At 41.9% G+C, this 23,970-nt stretch overlaps 1 protein-coding gene across 1 annotated transcript in view; it reads right to left on the bottom strand.

Moving 5' to 3' along the window:
* Positions 1-23,970, bottom strand: part of LOC132906449 (acetylcholine receptor subunit alpha-like 1) — a 164,147-nt gene that overhangs the window by 96,148 nt on the left and 44,029 nt on the right. Inside the window, exon 2 of the mRNA XM_060958656.1 lies at positions 16,055-16,330. Coding sequence (XP_060814639.1) covers positions 16,055-16,312 — 258 coding nt within the window. The 5' untranslated portion in view covers positions 16,313-16,330. The remainder of the gene's footprint in view (positions 1-16,054; positions 16,331-23,970) is intronic.

Below are 23,970 nucleotides of genomic sequence, written 5' to 3'. Positions count from 1 at the left end.
GCACGTCCAAACCGACGCGATTCTCGAATAGAGCCGCTCGTAAATCCGCGGAGATTATTACGGGCCGGTGAAGGCGACCCTCAGGATTGCCGACGATTGCGCAAACACTGAAAAATCCGAGCGTCGGTTAAACCAACCACGTCGTATCGAGCCGCAAGCGTCTCCAGCCGAAGAAGCGTTTTTCTTCTCAAGCTCGTGAGAACGATTCTCGAATAAAATTCTCTGGTGACTAACACACGCCCGCAACCTCGCTATATTCGCCCCCTTTTGTTTTCCACGCGATCGCATTTCGGTAATTAATCGAGTCGATGAAAGCTCGGCAATGAGGATAATCGATGAAACGTGCAACGAACGAGATTCCGCGATTCGATCACGTCCATGTTCTGGCGTTAGCGAAAGAGTCTCTTTAGAATTCAGTTCTTTTTTAGGATTAAACAGCAGGATTTACGTATACGCGCAGTGGAGGACAGCGTACAATTCGTGGCGTTGTACGCATGTCTGACCCGCGCAACTTGTTCTACTTCGGTCGGACGCGATTCTAAATAGAGAAAGCATATTCAGATCATGGTTTCTCTATATTGAGCAAAAAAATCCATGCGCATTGTGTGACTGAAATCGTAAAATGACGTATAACGCGTGACTCGGTACGTGCGTCCGACTTTTATAGCTTCTTCTGTTTGATCTAGTCGAAAGAGAGAATATAACGTAGCGCAGACAATGTTAAATGCGAAATTTTTTACAAAGACTGAAGTGCGAAATAATAAAAACACGTGTCTGGTGTATGCGAATTTTTCCACTTGATTCTTACACGATTTAAAAGAGACCAATCGTACGCAGACTATAGTTTCATAACAAGGTAATTTGCGTGCTTTATATCATTGACATAATACATATATCTAACTTGCGTGATATTTTCCATTTAATTCGAATACGATACGAAAAGAAAGGTATTTAGACGAATTACTAAAATTGTCAGAAGTCAAATAAGAGGCGTGTCTCGACGTGCGTGATTTTTCCTACTCAAGTACTCGCATAACCAAACCTGTAGCAACAACCGATTGCAAGAATGCAACTATAAATCGAAGAAAGATTTTCAAATGCACAGTGTATGCTCGACTAACTAGAGTTGAATAACCTGATCTCGGTGGAGAATTCTCGTACGCAGCTGTGCAAGTGTTTCCGAGACGCAGCATCGAACGAATGGCACAGAAAACAATTCCATTCTCCGTCTATTCCTTTGGACACCGATAATAACTCCGACTTGTGGGTCACCGGCACGTCGGATGAAAGGGAACGGTAGTAGTGGGATACAAGGCAACGCTAGATCGAATGACGCTTATAAAGAGAAGCAACGTTCCCGTTAGGCTCGATGACAAAGCCGGTAGAATTGAAGAGGCAGCTCAACCAGTACGGATGTTGGTCATGTAATACCTGGATCGTTCTATTGCTTCGTCGTGTTCCTAGGGACGAGATCAAGACGCTTTGAACATACCCGGCAAAGTTTCTAGTTGCTCTGTTGCGCACCAGTTGACTTGGTCGTACGAGGCAACAACTTAACTTACGAAATGAACCATTCGCCTTGACGGTTGCAACATTAGCTCGTATCCCTAGCTATTTCTCTTCTAATTTATTGTATCTGACTGCAACTTTCATACTTCTCTTCTGGAGTCTCTGTCGTTTAGTTTTTGGTGACATCCACTGGATTAATAGTGAGATAAGTTACGTCGTTCTATTTAGTATTTACATTAGCTTACGAAAGTATTCGAACAGTTATAGACACCAATTATGAATACATTACGCGTGTTACATGAAACAATTTGAAATTTCATCGCCACGGTAATGAGGTGCAATTGTCATAGTTGTGTTGGTAAAATTTGAAACGCATCAAAAAATGTACATAGAAGTGTACAACAGAGTATTTAGTGTAAATGTATATTTCACGGGGTCACAGAAAACTACACAGTGGATTATCCATTATATGGATAAGCCTCGATATTTAGCGAGGCTATTTTTAACACTTACTATATCGTCGCCCTAGCGCTTGACTGTTCTAATTCCATTTTTCAAGAAAATGTAATTAACCAATCTATATACGTCTCAATGGTATGAAGAATACAAATTTATGAAAATATGATGAAAAATCTAGTTGAGAAACAATAAATATTCGGTTGTTTCAAGTCCCAATCTCACACAATAATATTTAACTTCATGAACTTTAAACTCGGTTTTCTCAGTTTACGAACTAGCGGAGATAGAACAGTTAAGAACTAGAGCGACGATATATCTATGCTAATTTTCTGCTAAATATATATTTATAGATAGTAGATATACTGTAACTTCTACAAACATTTCCAGATTACTTAAACATTTTTTAAATATAATCGTAATTGTGGCTAGTAACAAAAATTCATATATCTTGTCTTCGTGATTATATGAGAGAAGATTGACTTATTACACAATGAATAACCAAATTTACCTTCCTGCTAGTATAGTCGGTACGATCAGAATTTGTATGCAAATGGGAAGGATTTGGTCTCGAGGACTTGGTTTCGATATACATATTCCGTACGCTTCCTTCGTCACGCTATATCCAATTATTAGATATGACACTTCTGTTCGGTAACGAAAATTTCCATGCCTCTATCTAATGATTTTCAAAGAAAAGATGGGCTTATCGTATATTATCATTTGAGAAAAAAAAATAAACGTGAACAAATTTCAACCGCCAGCAATCGACTACATAACATCACTATGTATGTAACGAGGTAAATTTACATGATATCTCTAGATACCCTTTTCATCTCTGCACAGAAAATAATAACACGTCTATGTTCCATTGTTAAAAGAATTACACAGTGGCGTTGGAATTGAAACTCGGTTGCCGTGGCACGGGAAAAATGAAGAAGAACGAAGGGTTCCGTGTAACGCGCAGCTAATTTCCGCGTGGCCGGAATCGCTGGATACTCGAAGGGTGGATACAAGAGTTGCGGCCGGTAGTTACGGCAATTGGATCCCGACCAGGCCATGGCTATTCGCCTGTGAAAACTACAGGGAACTTAATTACCCGAAGTGGCCGGTAACAAGGGAGAAAGCGATTACTCGTCGCGTTGAATCCGCGTCGATCTGTCGGTACTGTCATCAATTTGCGTGTACGGGGCCGCATGTAAACTCGCGCACCTTATGCGCGAAAGCTGAGCCGCGTCGCGCCGAAAACAGATATCGATCGTGCATTGTTGCTGCCGCAGCCAGTACAAGCAACCGTTTTGTTTCCTCGACTCGATGCGACCCGGTGCGATGCGCGTCTCGTTGTCGACGATTGGTTTCAACGGAGGCTCGCCTAACAGGAAATTACTGATGCTCCGAGAACGTTCGCCGATAACTTCAAAAACTATCGAACACGCGGTTTCACCAATCTCTGCCCTGCTGCCTCATTGCTACCCGATCGCGCAAAAAAAATCTTCAGATTGTCCCTTGGAAAAATTTAAATTCCACTGGCGGTTGTGACTACGTGGTGTTTATGACTCGTTCTGAATAACCGGAGATCCTTCGAGCTAATTACGAGGCGTGACAACTTTCCCGAATGACGTTAGGCAAAAATCAAGTTCACTTTGAATTCTCGATTTTCGTTCTGTTTTACACAACGGACCGAGTCGTCGAGATCTTTACCCTTTCAACCGACCAGTTCGTTTACCGAAAGCACACATTGTACATATCTGGTGAGCATAGTCTTCAAAGTTGCGCAACCAGTTAACTCGTCTTGCAGATGCATTTTCCACTGACAAATGAACTCGTCATCCCTAGTTAAGGGGTTAAGTTTATAGAAACTCGCAAAACTCCAGCTACGGAAATTTGTATAAACTCGGTTCACAAGAGGATAGGAAGCGAGGGGAATAGAGAACACTCGAAGCGAAATCGCTCAAGTTCCACGACGACGTCCGAGCCAGCCTCCGAACGAGAGATCGCGAGACAAGTGACTCTTCAAACGGAGAGTCGGTTTATCCAAGAAACTGGCCAAACTTCCACCGATCGATCACTATTCCGATGTAACCTGATTCGATGGAAATTATCAGAGCAGACGATCGCCTGTTCCTCGATGTCGTGGAAATATCATTAACAGGTGATGGTTTTAAAGGCGTCTCGCGAAAAATCGATGTGGGAACTGACAGAAGAATCATTAACCAATTCATTTGATCTACATCCTTCCATTCTACCGATGGTTGCTGTCAAACTTTCTTACTGCTGATCCTAGACTTTTTACTCAAACTTCGCAAGTAGCTGAACCATGGATGAACCTCGATTACGGATTCGTTAACTGATTGAACAGCAAAGTTGCGTCAGTTATAATTATCGCGAACAATGTTAATTCGTAGCATTTTGGATGCGCGATGAATCATCCGAGCCACTAGCTAGAAAAGCGAAAATTTTCCAGGATAAATGGTGAACTTATTAATACGATCATCGTATTAGGGATTTTATTATCGAAAATTCGGCGAAAGCTATGTGGAACTTAATTACACGCAGAGCATAATCCCCGAGGTTCGATTCTATCGACCATCGCGTTCTCGTGAAAACTGAACGAAACTTAATTAGTCGAGAACAGATCAGTCCGGTCTCGAGGCTTTTAATCGATAGCCTTTTATCCAGCTTTCTGTAAATAAATTAAAGGAAGATGATTAACCCGATGACGAGTCTCTGAAACTGGAGAAACGACCACCTGGGTTCCTTATTTGAAGAAAATCCCGACTCAAGTATGAAAACCACTTGATTGCGCGACCAGGTTGCAACGTAATATCCTCTCTGCTAGAAATTGCCAGAATTGCCAGCTTAACTATCATAATTACTCAGAGGTTAGTCGGCCGTGAAAACCTAAAGGAAAATATAATTATTCAAGCAAGGCTGTAGCAAGAAGGAACATTATTTCCTGGTCTATCGATTTTCCACTAAAACTCAAGACACTCACCGAAATTGTCGATTGTCTTCCCTTGGAACAATTTCGTCGTTCGAGTACTTCTATCCTGGTCTACCAGGTACATAGTAGTTAGTTATGCAAAGTGTTTGGAACGCGTTAACTTTATTCCAGGCTGAAGAGTTCTCTAATTTGTCCAACGGTCGTCTCGGCGCATGCCGTGTCAGAAATTATGCGAATCGCGCGTTTAATCATCGCAATTAATCCGAGATCAGTCACCTATGAAGACTGAAGGAAATTGAATTATTCAGCTCGGTAATAAGGCAGGAAATGACTATGCTGGCTGTTAATTATGGGTGATTTAGAAGCATATTCGTGAATTTCCTGCTGCCGATACATTGAATATTTTAAAGCGTTTGTAACCACCAAACTAGTGAATTTTCGGCTGCATACGGTCCAGATAATATTAAGCTCTATGGGAGTATCCTCTGATAATCTTATAATAAGCAACATGTATAGCGATAAGGAGAAAATCAGAAGAAATATAATTGCGGGATTCAAAGAGCAAGCGATAGCAGTGACAAAATTTTGATTTTTATAAACCTGTAAAGAAAGTGGGCCTTTAATACAAAACAATGAAAATTATTTTATATTTAAATGGCAATTATTTTAACTGAAATTGATTCAACTGTGATCGATTCGAGATAATATTAAACGCGCAATGTCTTTGCTATGAAATCGGTTTCACGCGATTCTAACCGACGTCGAATGATTGGCAATCACTCCTACGACATTAGCAGACCTGAATCTAAGTACTTATAGCGGTTCCTTTGCTTGGCTATTTTATGCAAATTTTACGCTATCCCCGTCACCGCGTAAAACTTAAAATTGACTTGGAAACTACGACCGGGGAATGACAAGGTTCCGAACAATATTTTGGAAACTTTCATGAACTTTGATCGAATGTTCTTGGCTCGTTTTAAGCGATACTAACGTAAGAGGATTTTCAAGTTTTATTGGATACACGTAACTTCGACGAAACAATTTTCAAAGACCATGGATTAAATTTTGCATGACGGTATCGAGATTATTGACATCGTCGATGAACTTCACGTACTATATAAAAATCTGTATCTCAAAAAGTATCTTTTATTTCGTTCGATCTATAAAGCAAAGTTAACCCTTTGCACTCGGAATTTTATTTCAATTTCATTAGCAGCAGCTGCCAACGCTTTTAAATGTTTTATTTGAAATTTACTTTAATTAAAAAATAAGGCAATTTAAATATATAAAGGAAGAAACAAATCCACTTAAATACCAGTTTTATTCACACTATTGTTGTATTTTGTAATTTTTTAATTTAATTTTTAATATGATATATTTTGAAACAATTTCCAGGATGCAATCCTGCTTTTCTTTCGCACGTTTCACAAAAAGAAATGAAAGAATGGCGAGTGGGACTCGACAAAGGAGCTTCTGAGATAAAAACCGATATCGAGTCACATTCGATATAGGATTGCAAAGGGTTAATGATTAGAAAAGAGAATGAATTACGAGATCGTTGAAATTACTGATGATGACGACGACGATATAAAAAGTGGATTTTTATGCCTTTATTGGGAAATTTAAAACTGTACAAATACATCGAATGTATATTAGCACATAAGAATATACGAAAGTCACAAGTAGAAAAATCGATAAATCAATAGCTCGTCTATGAAGAAAGATATTTTTTTTCGGTCATGAAGAGTCAGAAAATGCAAAGAATAAAGTTACCATATCTCAGAATATCTCGTATGTGAATTAAAACTGTAGGAAGCTCCTATTGCTTTAGTTACGCAAATAAAAATATAAATCTGATGATAAAGGATATGTATATGACAAACGACTAGTAATACTTTGATGATTAACACTAGAACTACCGATAGTTAACGCGAAGCCATTTTTACCAAAACCAGTCAAAATGATTGGTCTTTAAAACATACGTAATAATAGAATATTGTTATATTTATTGAATTATTACTTTTTTACAAAAGCAATTCCATGTTATGTAGTACATTTTTGATATTAATCCATCTGGGACCATGATCCCTAAGCGAGGGTTGACACATTTATAAAATTGTAGAACCAGTCATTTTGATTGGTGTGGTATTTCTAGTGTTAGCATCTAGCGATCTAGCGATCGACTCGGGATTTTCCTGATAACTGATATCATCGTATTGAGTGATACGCAGTAAAAATTTGAAAAACGTGTGGGAAGTTGTACAAAACGATGAAACTGGATAATTGGGGTTCGATAAACAGATTGCAGGACCCTTTTACACTGTGACAAGCATAAGTATCCTTGATCGAAAATTATTTTGAGTTTGAATACATAAAAAACAAAATAAAATTCATTAAATTATTCATTTAGTTATCGTTGCAAAAGTCATTACATCATTGCGAGAAAAAATGTAACATGAAGTAGAAATTTTAAAATAAAATTGTAGAACCAGTCAATTTGACTGGTGTGGCAGTTCTAGTATTAAAGTCGCCTGGATGAGTGTTAATCCAACTTATAACATCTCAGACGACAAAATTCAAACCATTTATATAATCCAGTAGCGGTAAGTAATATAAACTTAGGATAACATTTGAGAAATACATTTTCTCGAAAGGACTTTTAAACTACGCCATTATTCGACACCGTGTTCAAGGAAACCACATCGTAAGAAGGTTCGAATCGTTAGGAAGGAAGTTCCTCCACCCGATCCTAATGAGCAAAAGTCTTCGTTATCGCGAAGCGACTGATAACGACGGAGTAACGCGATCCCTGTAACACTATCTTAAGAACCGAGCACCGCGACTGTCTCTTTAGATCGCGATGATGTATTTCGCTTTTGGACTGAGAAGGATTGCGAGAAACTTGTTCGCGTCGTCTAAGTGCGCGATGAAACTCGAGCTAATTGACAGTGATAAAAGAAGAAATTAAACAGGGGCCGATGCCTGGTGAAAAACTACAAGCAAACTTCTATCGCTTGGAAAATCGAAAAAGAAAAAAAGATGACGATGCACAGTTCGTTTTATTTGGTCCGTGATGGATTAATTAAATGTTACTGTAAAAATTCTGAAATAATGAGAGAATCTCGCCTGAGTATTATAAAACGCATAGAGAATGTTTCAGAGCAAGGCAGGAGTAAAGGAAAGGTGAAAAATGGAAATCAGCCTTTCGAAGTGCTGAAAACAGAATAACGAAAAATACGAAATGAGTTTGTTAAAAAATTACTCGACAGCATCCTCCGGAGAATTCCTTTCGCAGCCGTTCAACAGCTACTAGTCACGCGGAATATCGGTTATTTTAAATTAAACAACACTTCTCCGATAATTACCGAAGCAATTACAAATCTCTAGATAAATTAACGAAACAATCTCTTTTGGAGAGTAATCGAAGATTCTTGCAGACCATATCGCACGTCTGATTATATCACGTGCAAACAACCTACCGCTCAAAAGTATTTGGGCACTTTAAATGGATTTGTTCTAACAATATATGAATTTTATCAAAACGCACAAATTACAGGCAAATTAATAATTATACGCGATACATTCTGCCGTCTCACAAACTTATCGCATTATAAATTTGAATTATTTATTTAAAAAACTACCAATGCTATGTACGTATTCCTTTTACAACTGAATACGTAATATTTTTAAACGGCGGCGTACATCGGCGTGTATTTTTCAGTCGTCGCGTCGTGGTGGACCATTCTGTAACTGTCGCTAAAAGAAGCAAAACGTAATAGCGCGATCTCGCTTATTTGCATTGTATCGTTCCGCCGTGTATAATCCGCCCCTCTCCCGACGAGTTCGTGTAATGGGAAACGGCGCGTTTCGTTTACCTCGTTCAATTTAACTCCTTCGAGAAGCGTAATTTGCCCATTCGATTTAGCGGAACGAAATACCGAAGTTCCGCAGCTGCATCGTTAACGTTGCGCGATCGACAACAGAGGTTCGGCTTAATTGTTTACCCGAAGGTATGCCGATTCTATTCAAGTAATCCGATCAACGCAGAGATTAATTTAGAAAATCGTCGAGATCGTGCCGACTAATCGACAAGACCAAAAAGTTTCGAGCCGCGAATTTTCTTTTTTATCTAGCAATTGAAAACCGTATGAATATTAAATACGAAAGACTGCCTTGGTAATTATCGCTGAAATCAACTTGGCAATTCTTCCCTAAATTCCGAGGAAGCAGAATCAAACGCTGAATACGGCCAATTATACGACGTTTAATTAAACTACTATCCATCGAGCAACGGTGCTCGCTCGCTTCTTAGAAACGACGAATCGTCGTAAATTCTGGTCCAAAAATACGTCGAACGTCGTGCAATTAAACGCGGCGAGCTCAACGGCGTTGGGTATCTAATTAAAATGCTCTCGACCAGCCAACTGGCCGTCATAATCACTAGTTAGCTGCGCAATTCGTGTCTAAAATGGCGCGAGAAGAATCGAGCCGTAGCTAGTTCTCGTCCTTCATTCCCAGCTCCTCGGTTCCCGGCCCAAGATAGCCAGAGCTTCGGCTTAATTAGAAGAAACGAAGAGAACAGCGAAGGGTCGTGTGCCCTTCGAACCGTCAAATCGTTTCCCTGTGCAGCTTAAACTCGACGAGACTTAACCTTTCCATTGCACTCCGTACCGTACGCGCTCTTCAATTACACCTGTTTCGGAATGCTCGATTTAATTGGACCACTTCGATCACCGACGCCCATTGCTTCAGAATTAGCCGCTTCTTCCTCAACGGACCTCTACTCTACTCTGCTACGACTTTGCGATCGAATCGCGATCTTTCGTTTGATATAACGGACTAAAGATTGTTGGATTTCCGAAACCAAACTGATCCAATCGAGATAGATTAATTAGGAGTTAATAACGCGTATTAAATTAAAAAAGTACAATTGCAATTAAAGAACTTTCAGAAAATAAAGTTGAACAGTTTGATTTCTAAATGGTTCATATATATATTATTGTATAAACTGCACAATTTCACTTGCTCGAGTCCACTGATTCTACAAATATTGGTTGATCGATAGAATTCCACCGCAGGATCATCGGTGGAACAAATAGCACCCATACTCGAGCTACGGATTTTTCGCTTTTCACTAGACGATCGAGCGTTTAATTATCGTTTTTCCCCGGCTTCTAAATTCCGAGAGCCATATGAAACGACAATATTTGCCCGATCACACGGAGCTTCTTCTTTCGCTCGGGGTTCCGTGTGCTCTTTGCGCAAATCCTCTCGCAATACAAACAATAGCTAGGTCCGTGATTTCGAGGCGCGGCTACTTGTCTAGCTAAAAGTCAATCTCACCCAGGCCGTGGCTCGTAAATCTCTATAAAGTCGAAGGCCGCTGTCCCGTGGCGAACCACCGTGAGTTCAAGAAGATGCTCCCTTGAAAAGGAGGCCGTGTAAATAATGGCTGGACGTTGCTACGCTGTGAGAGTCACTACTCCTCTTATGGCTCTTCTGGGACATCATTCCTCTGTGACCAGGTCCGCTCACTTGCCACATACGTTAACTCGTTGCCGCTCGTTTCGCCCCTCCGATCGTTCCTTCAACGAGATCCTCTTCAATTCATTCCACCTGACGTTTTTAAATTCTTCGCCTTTACGATGCACCCTGGTAGACTTCCATGCGCATTATTTTGCCGAGTCTTGGCAAAGGCATCCTTCGAGAGATTTTGCAAACTCTTCTCGAGGATCCTCTATGTTATACTCCAGGGACGATTCTAAAGATTCCTGTGATCCTTCGACATTTATATTAAAATAACCATAGTCGTCCATCCAATATACATACCTATGACTCAGTTTAAGCTACAGACCTTCTAAGTTGCCTTACCATTGAATCTTTTAGACGGCCTCAGATGAAACACTCGTCTCTTTATTTTCTTCTTTCTTCTCCTTTTTCTTCTCTTGCTTACAGGGCCGTAGTAGAATCGAGTGTTTGAGATAAACGCGCTTAATTTGCCTAAAATGTGTGAATTAATTGTTGATGTTCAGGTTATTAGATGTATGTGACTACAAAGGAACGCGTGGATAAATTGTAAGATAGAAAATATATATTTCAAAATACTAAAGTGTAAATACAAGTCGGAATATAATATGAGCTGATCCAGATCCGTACGCTAGCAGTGTTACCCTATGACTGAAAGCCCTGAAGCCAACTTCGCCTATCTACTGTTTATGGTTTGCCTTCGACGCAGTCTTTTGTCTACGCGCTGACGATGGCTTCAGTGTTTGAGAAAACTAAAGACCAGATGTAGAATTTTCTTAGAAGTGATGACCACTTCAACAGTTGAACGATGAATTGTTTATTCGTTGCCTTTCATTACGTTGTGCTTGTACTTTTATGTATTATAATTATTTGATATGTAATCTAAGAACAGTAGTTTTTGATAGCGTATGAGATACAAGCAAGTCTGTTTGCAGGAAGATGTGTCTGTATACTTGAAAGTGTCCTTATCCAGCAAATCCGACAACGAGCCTCCCGCACAAAAGCCGCGTGTGCACGAAGCGAACTCGAGGAATCGCACTCGACTCGAAAATCAGCTTCTCATCAAAGAGCTTTCGCTCGAGTGTCTGCCTAACCGAAGGGGGTACTAAGCCAGCCCAGTCAAGCAGTCGACACCTTCATTGTTCCAAGGTGTGCGCCATCGAAAGGAAAGCTGTCGCTTCTCTCCCGTTACCGTTAAACGTGCATCCACTTACGCGTACCAAACAATTGGCCGGTTAGCCTGTGATTATTGATCGGATTGCGAAGCTTTCGTCGGCTGTGAAAAGTGGGCGTTGGCTGTTGCGTGACACGAGAAACTAGCCGGCTGAAAGAAGGGAACATCGATGCTAAGAATCGATTCGACGAGATTCGCCGTCGTCGTTGATCCAAGAGGATTGTACTCGGAAGTTTCATGCTGCTACGTTCAATAAGCATGGCGAACTCTGAATTCCGATTCAGAGGAGAAGAGTCGATCGTATCCTCGGAAGTACGCGCGTCCCACGACCATCGAGCATCGATGTTTCTGTTATTTTAATCGTTTCGCGACGCTCCACTAAATGGGTTTCGCATGTCGTCTAGTTTACCGGTCGTTAACTCGCGAGTGCAATCCTCCCTCTTTTTTTTTTTTTTTCGCATCGCACGCGTGGCCTCTTTACGTTCGCTCGTAGCGAAGAATACAAATGGTGACGGTTATCACCGGTCTCCCCTCGGTTTCCTTGGTTTACGACGCAATCGCTATTAAAATATGCAATCGAGCCGACACGTTATCCTTCATCAGGGTTTCACCATCCTCTCGGGGACGAGAGACGCGGTTAACGAGCCGTTTGTACCCGACGACGTTGAATATTTTGCATGAAGCTCGCGACGTCGGGAAAGATATCGCGCGTGCAGAAAATTCTTGTCGACTTGCACGCTGCAATTTCGATCGTTTAAACCGACGTTACATCACTCTCGCGTAATTCCGCCTCTTATCGGACTAATTAAACTGTTCGGAAATACTCAGAAGTTATGTTCTCCGAGGGGAAATCAAACGGAATCGGCTCGACGTTTTTCAACAAAAACGCTCGCTTGCCTAGAGAAAGTAAATTCCCGATAATTTCAGAGTATTAAATTTCCCGACAAACTATTTATCGCTTGGAAAGCGATTAATTCATTATCGCTCGTTTAAACGATCTCGGGCTTTCATTAAAGGAAACTCCATCAGAGTATTCCGGCCGTTTTACATAAAGATATTGAAATTCGCGTCTCGATAAAATGTTGCCCGAATTGCCTCGACACGTACCAACAAAATATTCCTATTTTTCTTTTTTTTTTTTTTTTTCAATTCTGATACAATTTTTCTCTGTCCATTTATTACGCGATACGTGGATATGGTAATTCGTATAAAGCAGCGCGTACCGTGGCTGTTCGCGCTCGGAATAAATCCTTCTCTGTCCAGTGGTCTAGAAATTTATTTTATGCTCGAACATTCACGACCACCACGGGTAATTTAGGCTTGTTGTCGCTGCATCGTTGTCGATTCACGGCTTCTAAGTAGAATCAGCCAACAAAGCGTGGACCGGCCGAGTGTCATTGAAATCCTGTGTTCGCGCTGTGGTTGCAAGTTCAAGGAGTCGACGAATGCACACAGTTGCACGTGATAATTACTGTTCGTGAGAAGCTCGCGGAAAGTCCGCACTCGACGCGTGCCAAGTCGTAACTCGCGAATGTCATTCACATGCCACTGACGTTTATCCGTTATACGGTTTTAAACGATCTTTGAATAGGTTCGAGATATTACTTAGATCCATAAATAAATTAGCTCCGCCTTTAACTTCGAGACACGTAGTTGGAAGCTCCCTGTTCTGCTTCATCGTTGCATCGATAAACTTTTTTGCAGCGATCGCAGTCGAACGAAACGCGCGCCATTCTCATCGATCGATTTTAATTCAATTGCATAGGCTGGTACGCCACATGAAACAGCAAGCGCCGCGCAAACAACGATAAAGAGATTTAATCGAATAACGCGGACATCGCTGAGCTTTGTCGCTTTCGAGTTTATAATAACACGCGGCCGACAATTAGATTTCATCTTCCTTCTATTTAGGACGGGGAATTTATTTTCCGTGACTGCGCTACTTTGCATGCAGTTTAGCGTGTCCATTAACGCTTCCTGCGCATTTTCGTCCAGAAACATTGTACGTACGTGATGCATTCCACGCGAACTAGGTACGATGCACTGAAAATACATTTTCTGCAACTAATTCGTCGCTAGAAATCTTTTTTAAAAATATTATTCTTTTGCTTCTCTTCTCTACGATTGGATATTTTCCAACGCCCTCTTCTGAATTTTCCTTCGCACGAAACAATTTCTCCATTGCATACACAACCAGTGTACGATGTATCCAAGCGTCTTTCCTGCGTGTTTCTTTTGTATTACATATTTTCAACTTTCTCGTTACCTGCTTCGTGCATTTGCTTCTTTCAAGTTTCCAGCGTTCACGGGTTTTGTGTATGTCGTTCGCTTTCTGCTTCCAATATCAGCCATAAAATCGGGAGAAGAAAGAAATCTGGGCTGTTCGGGGATTCCAACTCGAGACCTCGTGGTTCAAATCGAACCACGCTCCACCCTATCGAATGATCCCGACTTTGTCTTTCTATTTTTCCAAATCAGTCCTCTCTATAGCTAAAACTACTTTCACGCGTTTAAAATTCAGTTCATTCCATTTTTAACCTTCCTTCTTACAACACGGAACCACTCACTTTGCGAATCATAATACGATCGGACCACCAGGACCAAGAATTATATTCGGTCTGAATCGAAATTACGATCGTCTCAAGAAACATCTGCATTTTTACGATTTTCACGCATGTGACGAGAAACATCGAAGCGTGTTAACGAAATTACGCAAGTCCTAACTACTATGTTTCGTTAATATGCAAAAGACATTTCCAGTAGTGTAAGTATCGAAACATCGCAAAATTTGTGTCATCAAACGATCCTTTGAACCGCGTTCTCCTCGCAGATTACAGCGAGGAAAGAAACGGCATGCGAGCCACGAGCACGTACGGCGAAACGAGATTTGCCGAGTCCCAGCGCGTACCAAGCAAACCCGCAGTGGAAGGTGGTCGCAGTGAAATTACAGTGTTGATGTTCCATTGATAACAGCCAACGCGACGGTCAGCCAAACCGGCTGGCCGACCGATAACAAATTAATTATAGTTTGAACGGAGGTGAACACGTATTTAGTCTATAGACATCCGTGATCGAGGTAATTACAGCTGAAATTCGGACCAAGCTACATAAGCATGTAACACGAATGTAATAACCAAGGAGACAATGCGGCCGCGGAGGCGAAATGGGAGGAGGGTATGGTCACCTATGACAAGAAGGAAGGGATAGACAATCGCGTAATTGTAGCACATTGATCCGTCGAGAAGATGACCTCGAGTGTGTAGGTAGCCGTTCGAGATCCGGCAAACCTCGAGCCGAGACACGATTGATTGCTTGCGATCAGATTATGGCAATTAATGGCTCAAGTGCTATGGATCGAACCGCTTGTAAATTAGTTCCGGTTCCGGGCAGAAACTCCCGGAATTCAACTTATCACCGCAAGTACGTGGACGCGCGGTGTATCGGTGCCTGTATCTGCTGCATAATCCATACGCCATGCCAGTTCGGTGCGTGTTGGCTCCGAACGAATTTCCAGTTAGCCGAACGCTTCCCTGCCGAACGATCGTGTTCGACGAGAATGCAGAAACAAATATTCCGAGCACCCGGTTATGTATGGATGCGGCGAATTTCGACCAAGTATTGCAGTTCGGTGTGGTTCTCACGATCCAATGTAAACGGGCCTGAATCGCGAAAGGAAATGGCGGATTTTAGCGATGCAACGTTCGCCAATTGCCTGTGAGAATTATTTCTTCGCGTCAAATTCATCGTACTGCTCTTGTAAATTATAAATAATGATAAATAACGTAGTGGAAATGTGTGCGGGATACTACAGCGTAGGCGAATACAACAAGACTGCAACGCCCACGTGCAAAGATTATAAAAACGAATGCTTAATTTCTTCTAATTGAAATATCGAAAAATTCAGATTCAGTGACATTAGCTTTTCGATGTAGTATTCAAGGGGAGAATTTCAAATAAAAAGCAAATATTATAGCGAAGCGGCCTTGCAAATGAAGTATTTCAACCATCGATAATTATAATCCGTGTCTTCTACACACAGGTTAACTCGCGTCCTCCTAATTCATTGCAAAACGTCCGTTTGCCTCCTTAGAAAACTCGCACTTCGAATTGAGGATGTTCCCACAGGCATACGCGATCGCTTTCCCCATTCTTGCTATATCCTCTCCGTGCATTATCACTAATTTGTATAGGGCGTACAGTATTTGCCTAATAAATTTCCCGTTACAAATAACGTTCCACTGCAGGACTTAATAAATTACCGTGACGAGACAGGGTAGAAGCGCAATTACCCGCGCAGGGTGAAATCGAGGCCTGTCGAGGGGGAACAACCCGATGTCAGAAGCCACCGCTCTTGTTCCACATATCTCACCGGCGTTCTACACCGATTCTATAGTTTCTAACGCTATTCATGCGCTACGATAATGGGTTAAGTGGGATTTACTCACAACGTCGATGAGCTGGGAGAGGCGTAGTCCCATTTTGACAGTGAGGCGATCGCTGTTGTTGCCAACAGGCCGGATGAGGCGGTTGTAGTTCGACAGCAGGTCATCGTAGAGACGCTTCGCTTCCGGATTGGCCGAGGCACCCGGAAACGGAGCAACAAGACAGGAAATGGCCGTCGCCATCGCCAGCAATCCGCCCAACCTAGACCACCATCGCCACCAGCCTTTCCCACCGTTGTTCGACCAAGCATCCCTAAGCATCGTACGCCTTGTCCACCCCTGAAATCATAGTATTTCAACATTAAACGTTACTCATTTCATCCATCTTATTCAATTATACAGACGTATATTTTTGTTGCACCGTAGGTGAAAACGTTATAACGTTAAAAGTTTCGTGTAATACGCGTAATATAAAATTTGTTGTCATAAATGTTAAAATATTAGGTTGTCCGAAAAGTGTCTTTCTTTCGCGAACGTGATTTTTACAACAATGTGCCTTTATACAAACGTGAAACCAAGTCTGCAAAATATCGCGGTGTTTATTTCAATAGAACAAAATGGAACGTACGTAATTCGACAAAATAATATAAAAGAAAAAACGTTTATTTCTTTATAAAACGAAAGAAACTTTTTGAACAACGTAATGCTTTGGTGAGTTAGCGTCGTTTGATCGTGAAATCAACGGCGAGGTAAAGTTTACACGTTTCGGTTGCTGAAATTCAAATTGTATAGAACAGAAACTTAATACCTTTTAATGAAATATTGTAAACAGGATATCAATATGCAAATGTCTTTTGCAGTTCAAGGTTCAAATTGCTTTTACAAAACGCGTACAGTCCTGGGCGCAGTTACATCAATGGGTATCTCTTGTTAATCCTTTAATTTATCACCGCGCTATATCGTTTCCACCGAGTGTATGATAGATACACGTTCGACTCGAATAGCCGTTGTTAAATGTTTCACTTTCTGCTCGACTTCTCGAAAGTCTTACAAATAGAAAACAAGTTACCGCGAAAGAAAAAAATTTCCTGATTCCCTGATGAACAATTAGTTTCAGCGACAACAGCCTGAAACATAGTGGGGCGGGTGTACGGTCTTTACGGGACACCGAGTATGTGCGCAGAAGACACGTGTTTGTCGGCATCTCATAATGCTTTGACGTCAACTTTTCAAGCGAATCATAGTACATAGTAAGGCGTAAGTTGGTTGCCAGACGAAGTCATTTACTAGCCGTGGAGAAGAGCGTAACCGGCCATAAAGGAGGGCTTCAACGGCATTGTTGTGTCGCTGAAAGGAAAGGGGAAGGGAAGGGAACCTCTTGAGCAACTTTTATCGCTTCGTTGCTGACCTACCTGCGGCCATTATCAGCGTACCTATATGCCTGGGAAAGCTACTTTCCCGCATTATCCGGCGATTTACATTTCTTCACGTTCCTTCGTTGATTCTGAATATAAATGAGCTTGAACCTAACGCGAGCACGTTGAGAGCATCGGCTTTCAATTTTTGTCAATCGCTGCCAAAGTGTTGGTACGTTATCGTCGTGCCAGTCAAAATCTTCGCAACGTGAAAAAAAAAAGTAACAAGAGTTCGGGATATCGATGGACATTATCTTTTCTCGTGACAGATTGATAAATGATTTTGATTTCGTCCGTCGCTGCCTTTGCGCCATTAGGTTAATCGATGAATTACGTAAAAAGCTATGCTCGCTATCGCTATGTAAATGAAATTTATACGTTTCACTGCGCGCCATCCAGAGAATAAATATCCCTCGGATACGAACGGTTTCATTGATGTCTGCCATAAAATTACAATCGGTGCCCGTTCAAACTGCACATCCGCAAGAATCAGCCTTGTATTTACGATTTTATAGTGGCGTGATATCGATCGGCTCGTTGAGAATTCGCTCAACGCATCGGTGAAGAACTTTAACGTGCGAAATTATGCATCTGTGATATGTTTCGTTCGTCGACACGACGCACATCACAAACCAGTCACTGGTTAAATAACTTCTTTAAGATCCGTAAACGTTGACAAATATTCCTCACTCGACATACTTGTACGTCGCGTTATTAATGGAAAACTACTGCCTCTCTTTCTTTTTTTATTTTCCTTCGATGTCGATTTTTATACAGCATCAAAGAATCTGTTTTATTCGTGGAAAAGTTCGTTCGGCTAGCGGCTGTGGCACGCGAAATCATCGTGCGTATTTCCACGTTCTGTCGAAAATTTACAAAGCCGAGCGTCGCGTTTAATCATCGGCTTCTATTTTAACACAACATAGGAAACGCGCGTGCTGACATTACGTATCAACGTTTGACTAATGCACCCAAATGCGTCGATTCATTGATTTTCCCGCAGTCATTTGCATTTTGCGTGTCCGCGAAGCGACAGTAATTAGACGTAGCGAGTGGGCGCCTGATGGAAAAGTGAAACGAAACCGCACGATTGCACTCCGATAAAATTGTCAGGATATCGTTATCGGTATCGCTTAACTAACCAGATATAGGAAAAATCGTTTCATTCGATGCATTAGCCGATAACAGCCACTTTGTTAATAATTTATTAGAATAATTTATCGATCAAATCTTCAACATAAATAAATTATGTTAATGTGTACATATACAAAGGCAGTCACACGTAATATCAACTATCTGCAATTTATAAAAATCTCAAAACAAATCTACAAATATACGAGCAAAACTTTCCAATGAAATTCTAACACCTTCGAACGACACACGACAGATTAAACGAATAATAATAATTCCATCATTGGGATATTTTCAGGATGAACTAACAGCAAGGTCAATAGCGATCCACAGGCCGAAAAACTTTTATCGACGGTTGCTGGTTTTTATCGGTCGACCGACTGATGAACTATTTCCACGTATTAGAAAATGAAAAATGGCGCGGGGCCAAGACGACCCAAGTTGGTCAAAAACCTCACGGGACCCTTTCTACCTATCTGGGCTGTGTCGGGTCGCCAGATAAGACGACCCTGTGGTCATTATCAATCCCATTCGTTTCCAGCCAGCCTCTGGCCACCGAGTTAATTACAGCGGAATTCCGTACATCCCTGGCTTTTCCTTCGTTCCCTATCGTTGCACCTTCTTCGCCCCTGACCATCCCTTCGTTAGTCCGGTTCTTGTAACGAACCCCGTAGCGTACTGTAGTTTTCGAGTTTATCGTCCCCTGTCAATCTCTTGGGAGGACGAGGGTGGCTGGTATCGGGTTCATGACTCGATATATACTTACGGGAATTTAGTAGGGGATCGTTGTCATTCCACGATTCTCTAGCGACACACTTTGAGTGATTTATGCCTGCTTAGCTGTCCAAATGGTAAATGCGCACGCGAGGAATAATTTAGAAGGCAGAGGCCGATTTTCATCCTTTCTCTGCTATCGAAAGCGGGATTAATTCTTCGTAGGAGCAGATCAGTTCTTATCGAAGTGAAAGAAATACGAAACGTACCTGCGTTTAAGTATTTTATAGGATTCGTTGATTAAGATGTGTGTCGCGTACAAGTTAACCCAAACCGATTAATAACTCGTGTTATTTACGCTAAAAGAGTCGATTATTTTTTTACCGAGTTTTCTACGAGTTGCACGAGCTCTTCGTGCAACAGCTACAGAAAGGAAAATGAAATCTGCCTGCTATCGACCTAATACTTTGTGTAAACTCTTGCTCCAGCTGCAGCAAAGCCCAAAGACAACTTCATACCTTGCTTGAGCACAGAGTGACCTAGCAGATATGTTGTTTAACAAGCAATCCGTTGTATAAACGCGAAGAAAAAATCGACCATTGCGACGACACTCGTTCGTACATTGTATAACCAACCAGGGTAAACGATACCAGGTTGTAGTCGATCGAGTAGTTGGCGCTATCGGGCCGTCTGCGACATAAGGAAACGGATATAATGGAATCAATAATGAGCCCTGGTTGACACGTTCATCAATCTGGATCAGTCAGCCATCGTTATCCCCTGTATCTTGTCGGGACTACGAAATAATTACGAGGATTTGCTTCCATGTGTTTGTGTATCGATCGTGGTGAACAAGAGGGTGAATGGAAAAATATGTGACAACCGGTTTATTCGTCGAACGAATGAAATGTATCAGGGAAAAACACGAAACCCAGGTTTATTGGTAATTCGTCACAGTTACAGTCGCGCAAGATTTCGCCGCGGATGACTGGCAAGCCTTGATCGTTGCCCGATTAATTTCGCCCGCAATTTGTAAGGGAACGCCCGATGCAGTTTACAGTACAGTTTCCGATATTTTCAGGAACGTTCATTTCCTTGATGATCGAAGAGTACAGAATGGATGGATCGTGTCGTCGATTATATGACAGATATATTTTTGATCCGAACGACACCAGACGCGAAGTCTGGAATGTGTAATATAACGTGAGCATTCCGTGCTGCCGAGAGCTGTGAAAAATGTTACAGCTCGATGAAGTATCGCCAATAGAGCATTTCGATTCGAGCTTAAACCACGTATGACACGGTAGGTAAAAAAAGAGACAGATGGAATTAGGAATGTCTAGATGAAATATCTTCTAAAACGATGGAAAATAAATGTGTAAGCACTGATCGAAGACAAGTAACGGATAACAACAAGTAATCGTTCGGTTACGGACGAATTCACGGAAACTTTGCGCGCATTTATTGAAGGGAGACGTGGCAATGGAGCTGTATGAATGCACATCGTCATCGTTCAGTGTCCCGACGACGCAGCTCGAGCGTTGCAACTGGGCTAATCGAATCTCGCGCTACGCACAGTCGCTAACTAAGCTTTTATATACACGTTCGGTTGGCGCATTAATTGGACCGACTCTGTATTTCGTTTCAGCCGGTGTGGCTGTTAGAAAAGCGCGAAAAGCTGGAAAGAAAATAAACGTCTTAAGGGCGTAAAAAGAGGACCGTGAAATACGAGTGGCCCTTTTCCTTTCCAAACGATCAGAGAGCGGACCTTTGAATTTCTAACGTTGTTCCCGCGAATCTCCTTCGTTCGTACGAAGAATGATTTTCAACTAATAATACATTAATGATACAGACACGCGGCTGTAAAGTATGCTTCCAAGTTTCCACTGGAATTACAATGAGCTATCGATTATAACAATTAACGAGGAGCGAGCGTGAAGAGGTAAGCAAGGCAACGAGCGCCGCCCCAAGGCGAACGAACTTTCCCCCTGACCGCAGGACATGGAGGGATACCGGGTCGGCTAATTAAAACGACACGGGCGAACACAAAAACGCAGGGGTTGAGGCTTAGGGTGTGGGTGAAGGAAGCGGGATGTAAACGACACGACAATAAAATCAACGTCTGCCGTAGGCTTTTCAACGTTTTTATAAGGCAGTCAGTGTACTCTCTTTTTTAGCCGACGAGACGCGGCTTAATTTAGAGCACCGACCAGATTTACGGGGGCGGTTCTCCCTCGAGCTTTGCAGGTTATGGATCGTGTACCGCTTGACGCGTGACAACGTAGGAGGATTGGAGATTGCAAGGACCAAAACGATGTGCTACCACGTGTGTATTTGTTCTGTTCGTACGTGTGTCTAGATGTGTGTGTGTCTATATACACGTATATACATATACATAACCAGATAGACGAATGAGATCGCGCGTGCGTTCGAGGGAAGGGATTAAATGAAAAAAAAAATCAATTTTCTCCTACATCTATCTGTAGCAAATCTTCGGGAACAAAGCTTTTCACATAAATCGAGGATGGATGAATCACCATGGCTAGTCATACATACACCCTGCTTCCGATACAGTAGGGAACACGCCGATTCAGCCAGTTCACGATCGATGATAGTTCCGTATCGTCGATAGGAGCGACGAAAGTAGCGAAGATTCAGCTGGAAATTACAGCCGGAAAAATATGACCGGTCTGGACAGCGCATCGTCGCGAATTAATCGACGAACCAAGAGCAACGTCCGTGCGCGACAGAAACATCGACCAAGTGTTCCAGTTTTGTGATCGAGCGCCCCATCGACCAGAACACGATACCCGACAAGAACTCGCGACTCGCATTACGATTTTATTCGGGAAACGTTTTATTTTACAATATCCGTGTGTCAACGACAGTTGTGAAAACACGAGACACGTTTAAGCTTCCGATACGTAGTTATGCGAATATGTAAATTATTTGAAAATTATTTAAGTCTTTAATTTATATTCATTTTAGACTGCAAAAGCTTCTTTATTATGTACATTAACGTATATCGTGTATCACGTGTATAATTATTATGTTTTTACCTGTTTACAGGTCAATTTCAAGCGATAATCATTAATTTATTTATGGTATTTGTTGTTTGCTTTCATAAATATTTACGATATATCGTTTAAACGAATCAGATTCAGATTTTGAGCAACGAAATTTCAACGAAAAAATGTGTCATCCAATTTGCCTTGTATGTTCAGGATCACCATACAACAGGATCTAAAATTTTTATCAGCCAATTGTTTTTCTAACGATCTAGGTCAATTATTGCGTTTCTTACTAAAATCAAAGTATTCTTAGTATACGGGTACACATATATATACGTATTTTTTTAATAAAAATGAGAACGTTAAAACAGGAAAGTACTTCGTATGATCTCGCAGTTCGTCATCATCAACGTAGTCGAATTTCGCAGTCGAGACGCAGATAGCTGGAGTCGTGGAAACAACAACAGGAACACGCAAAGCTGGCACGGTTTTCCACTAGCTCGCATTTTCGCTGCTCCTAATGACCGACACTTTTTACCGTCTCGGAACGCGAACCTTACTCGCAAAAAGTCTGGCAACCGCGAGTTCTTGCATAAATTGTCGCGAATGAACGCTCGCCAAACGCGGCTTAATCCTCCTCGGCCGTTTGATAAAAAAACTAAGCTCAAGAAGAGCGGTGTAATTAGTTCGAAAAGCTGGCAAAGCGCAGTTACGAAACGTTCGCACGATTCTCCATTTTACGATTGTTCAAATGACGCGGAATTGCTAACGCGAATATTTTCCGTCGTTTCGTTCGCGCTGCGGGTGAAGCAACGGTTGACGAGCTTCCCTATTTAGTTCAAACGAGAAACTAACTATCCGTGTAATTGTCGGCGTTACGACGATGAACGATAAACGGTCAATCTCGCGTATGATACTTTACTAAGTATGTCATGTTGTTCATAAGCGAACTACAATAACGTTGAAGCCCGATCGATTATAGCTTAACCGAAAGCGTAACAAACGCAGGTCAGAAATTTGATCCGTCTACCCGGTTCCGATAGATTTTCCATTTGAAAAGTTTAGTGGGCTGTTTCGGTTTCGAGTTTGTAAACGACGCGGTATAATGACCAGTTGAAACAGCCGCCGTGATCAGCGATCGACCAGTTTCCAAGAAATTCGTAAAATCGTCGTCGTAAAAGTTGTTTGATTCGTTGGTAGACGTGTGATGGGAGCGACGCGGTTAACAGTTGCCATTTTGCCCGGCTGGTTCTCGTATTAAAAATCTTCCAAAGGGGGAAAAAGCGCGGACGGGTGAAAAGCAGGTGAATCGTTGAAAACGGCATTCGCGTGTCAAGTGTAGGATAATTCAATAATAGCGGGCGTACGAGAAGGGCTGACAGAATGGCCGAGAAGCAGAGAGAACGGAGGCATTCAGATGCAAACTGGAGAGAATGGCCGTGGGTCGAACGAAGAACGCACAATGGAAAGCAATCCGAGTGATCTACGAGACCCGCGCCAACGACGATCTCAATCCATATGGATAAACTAATTCAAGACGTCGCTTTATATACGTACATCCGCATCACAATGAGAAAGGCTTCTCCAGAGGGATGTCGATTCAATGGAAAACGTCCTGTGACGTCGTCCCTATATCTTTCGTGTGACCACGGAAACCGAGACCGCCATTTTCGAGCACGTACTAGACTCTGAAACGAGCTCGACTTTG

This window comes from Bombus pascuorum, chromosome 4 (assembly GCF_905332965.1).
Source record: "Bombus pascuorum chromosome 4, iyBomPasc1.1, whole genome shotgun sequence".
NCBI classification, from domain to species: domain Eukaryota; kingdom Metazoa; phylum Arthropoda; class Insecta; order Hymenoptera; family Apidae; genus Bombus; species Bombus pascuorum.
This window is presented reverse-complemented; position numbering and strand designations above follow the sequence as displayed.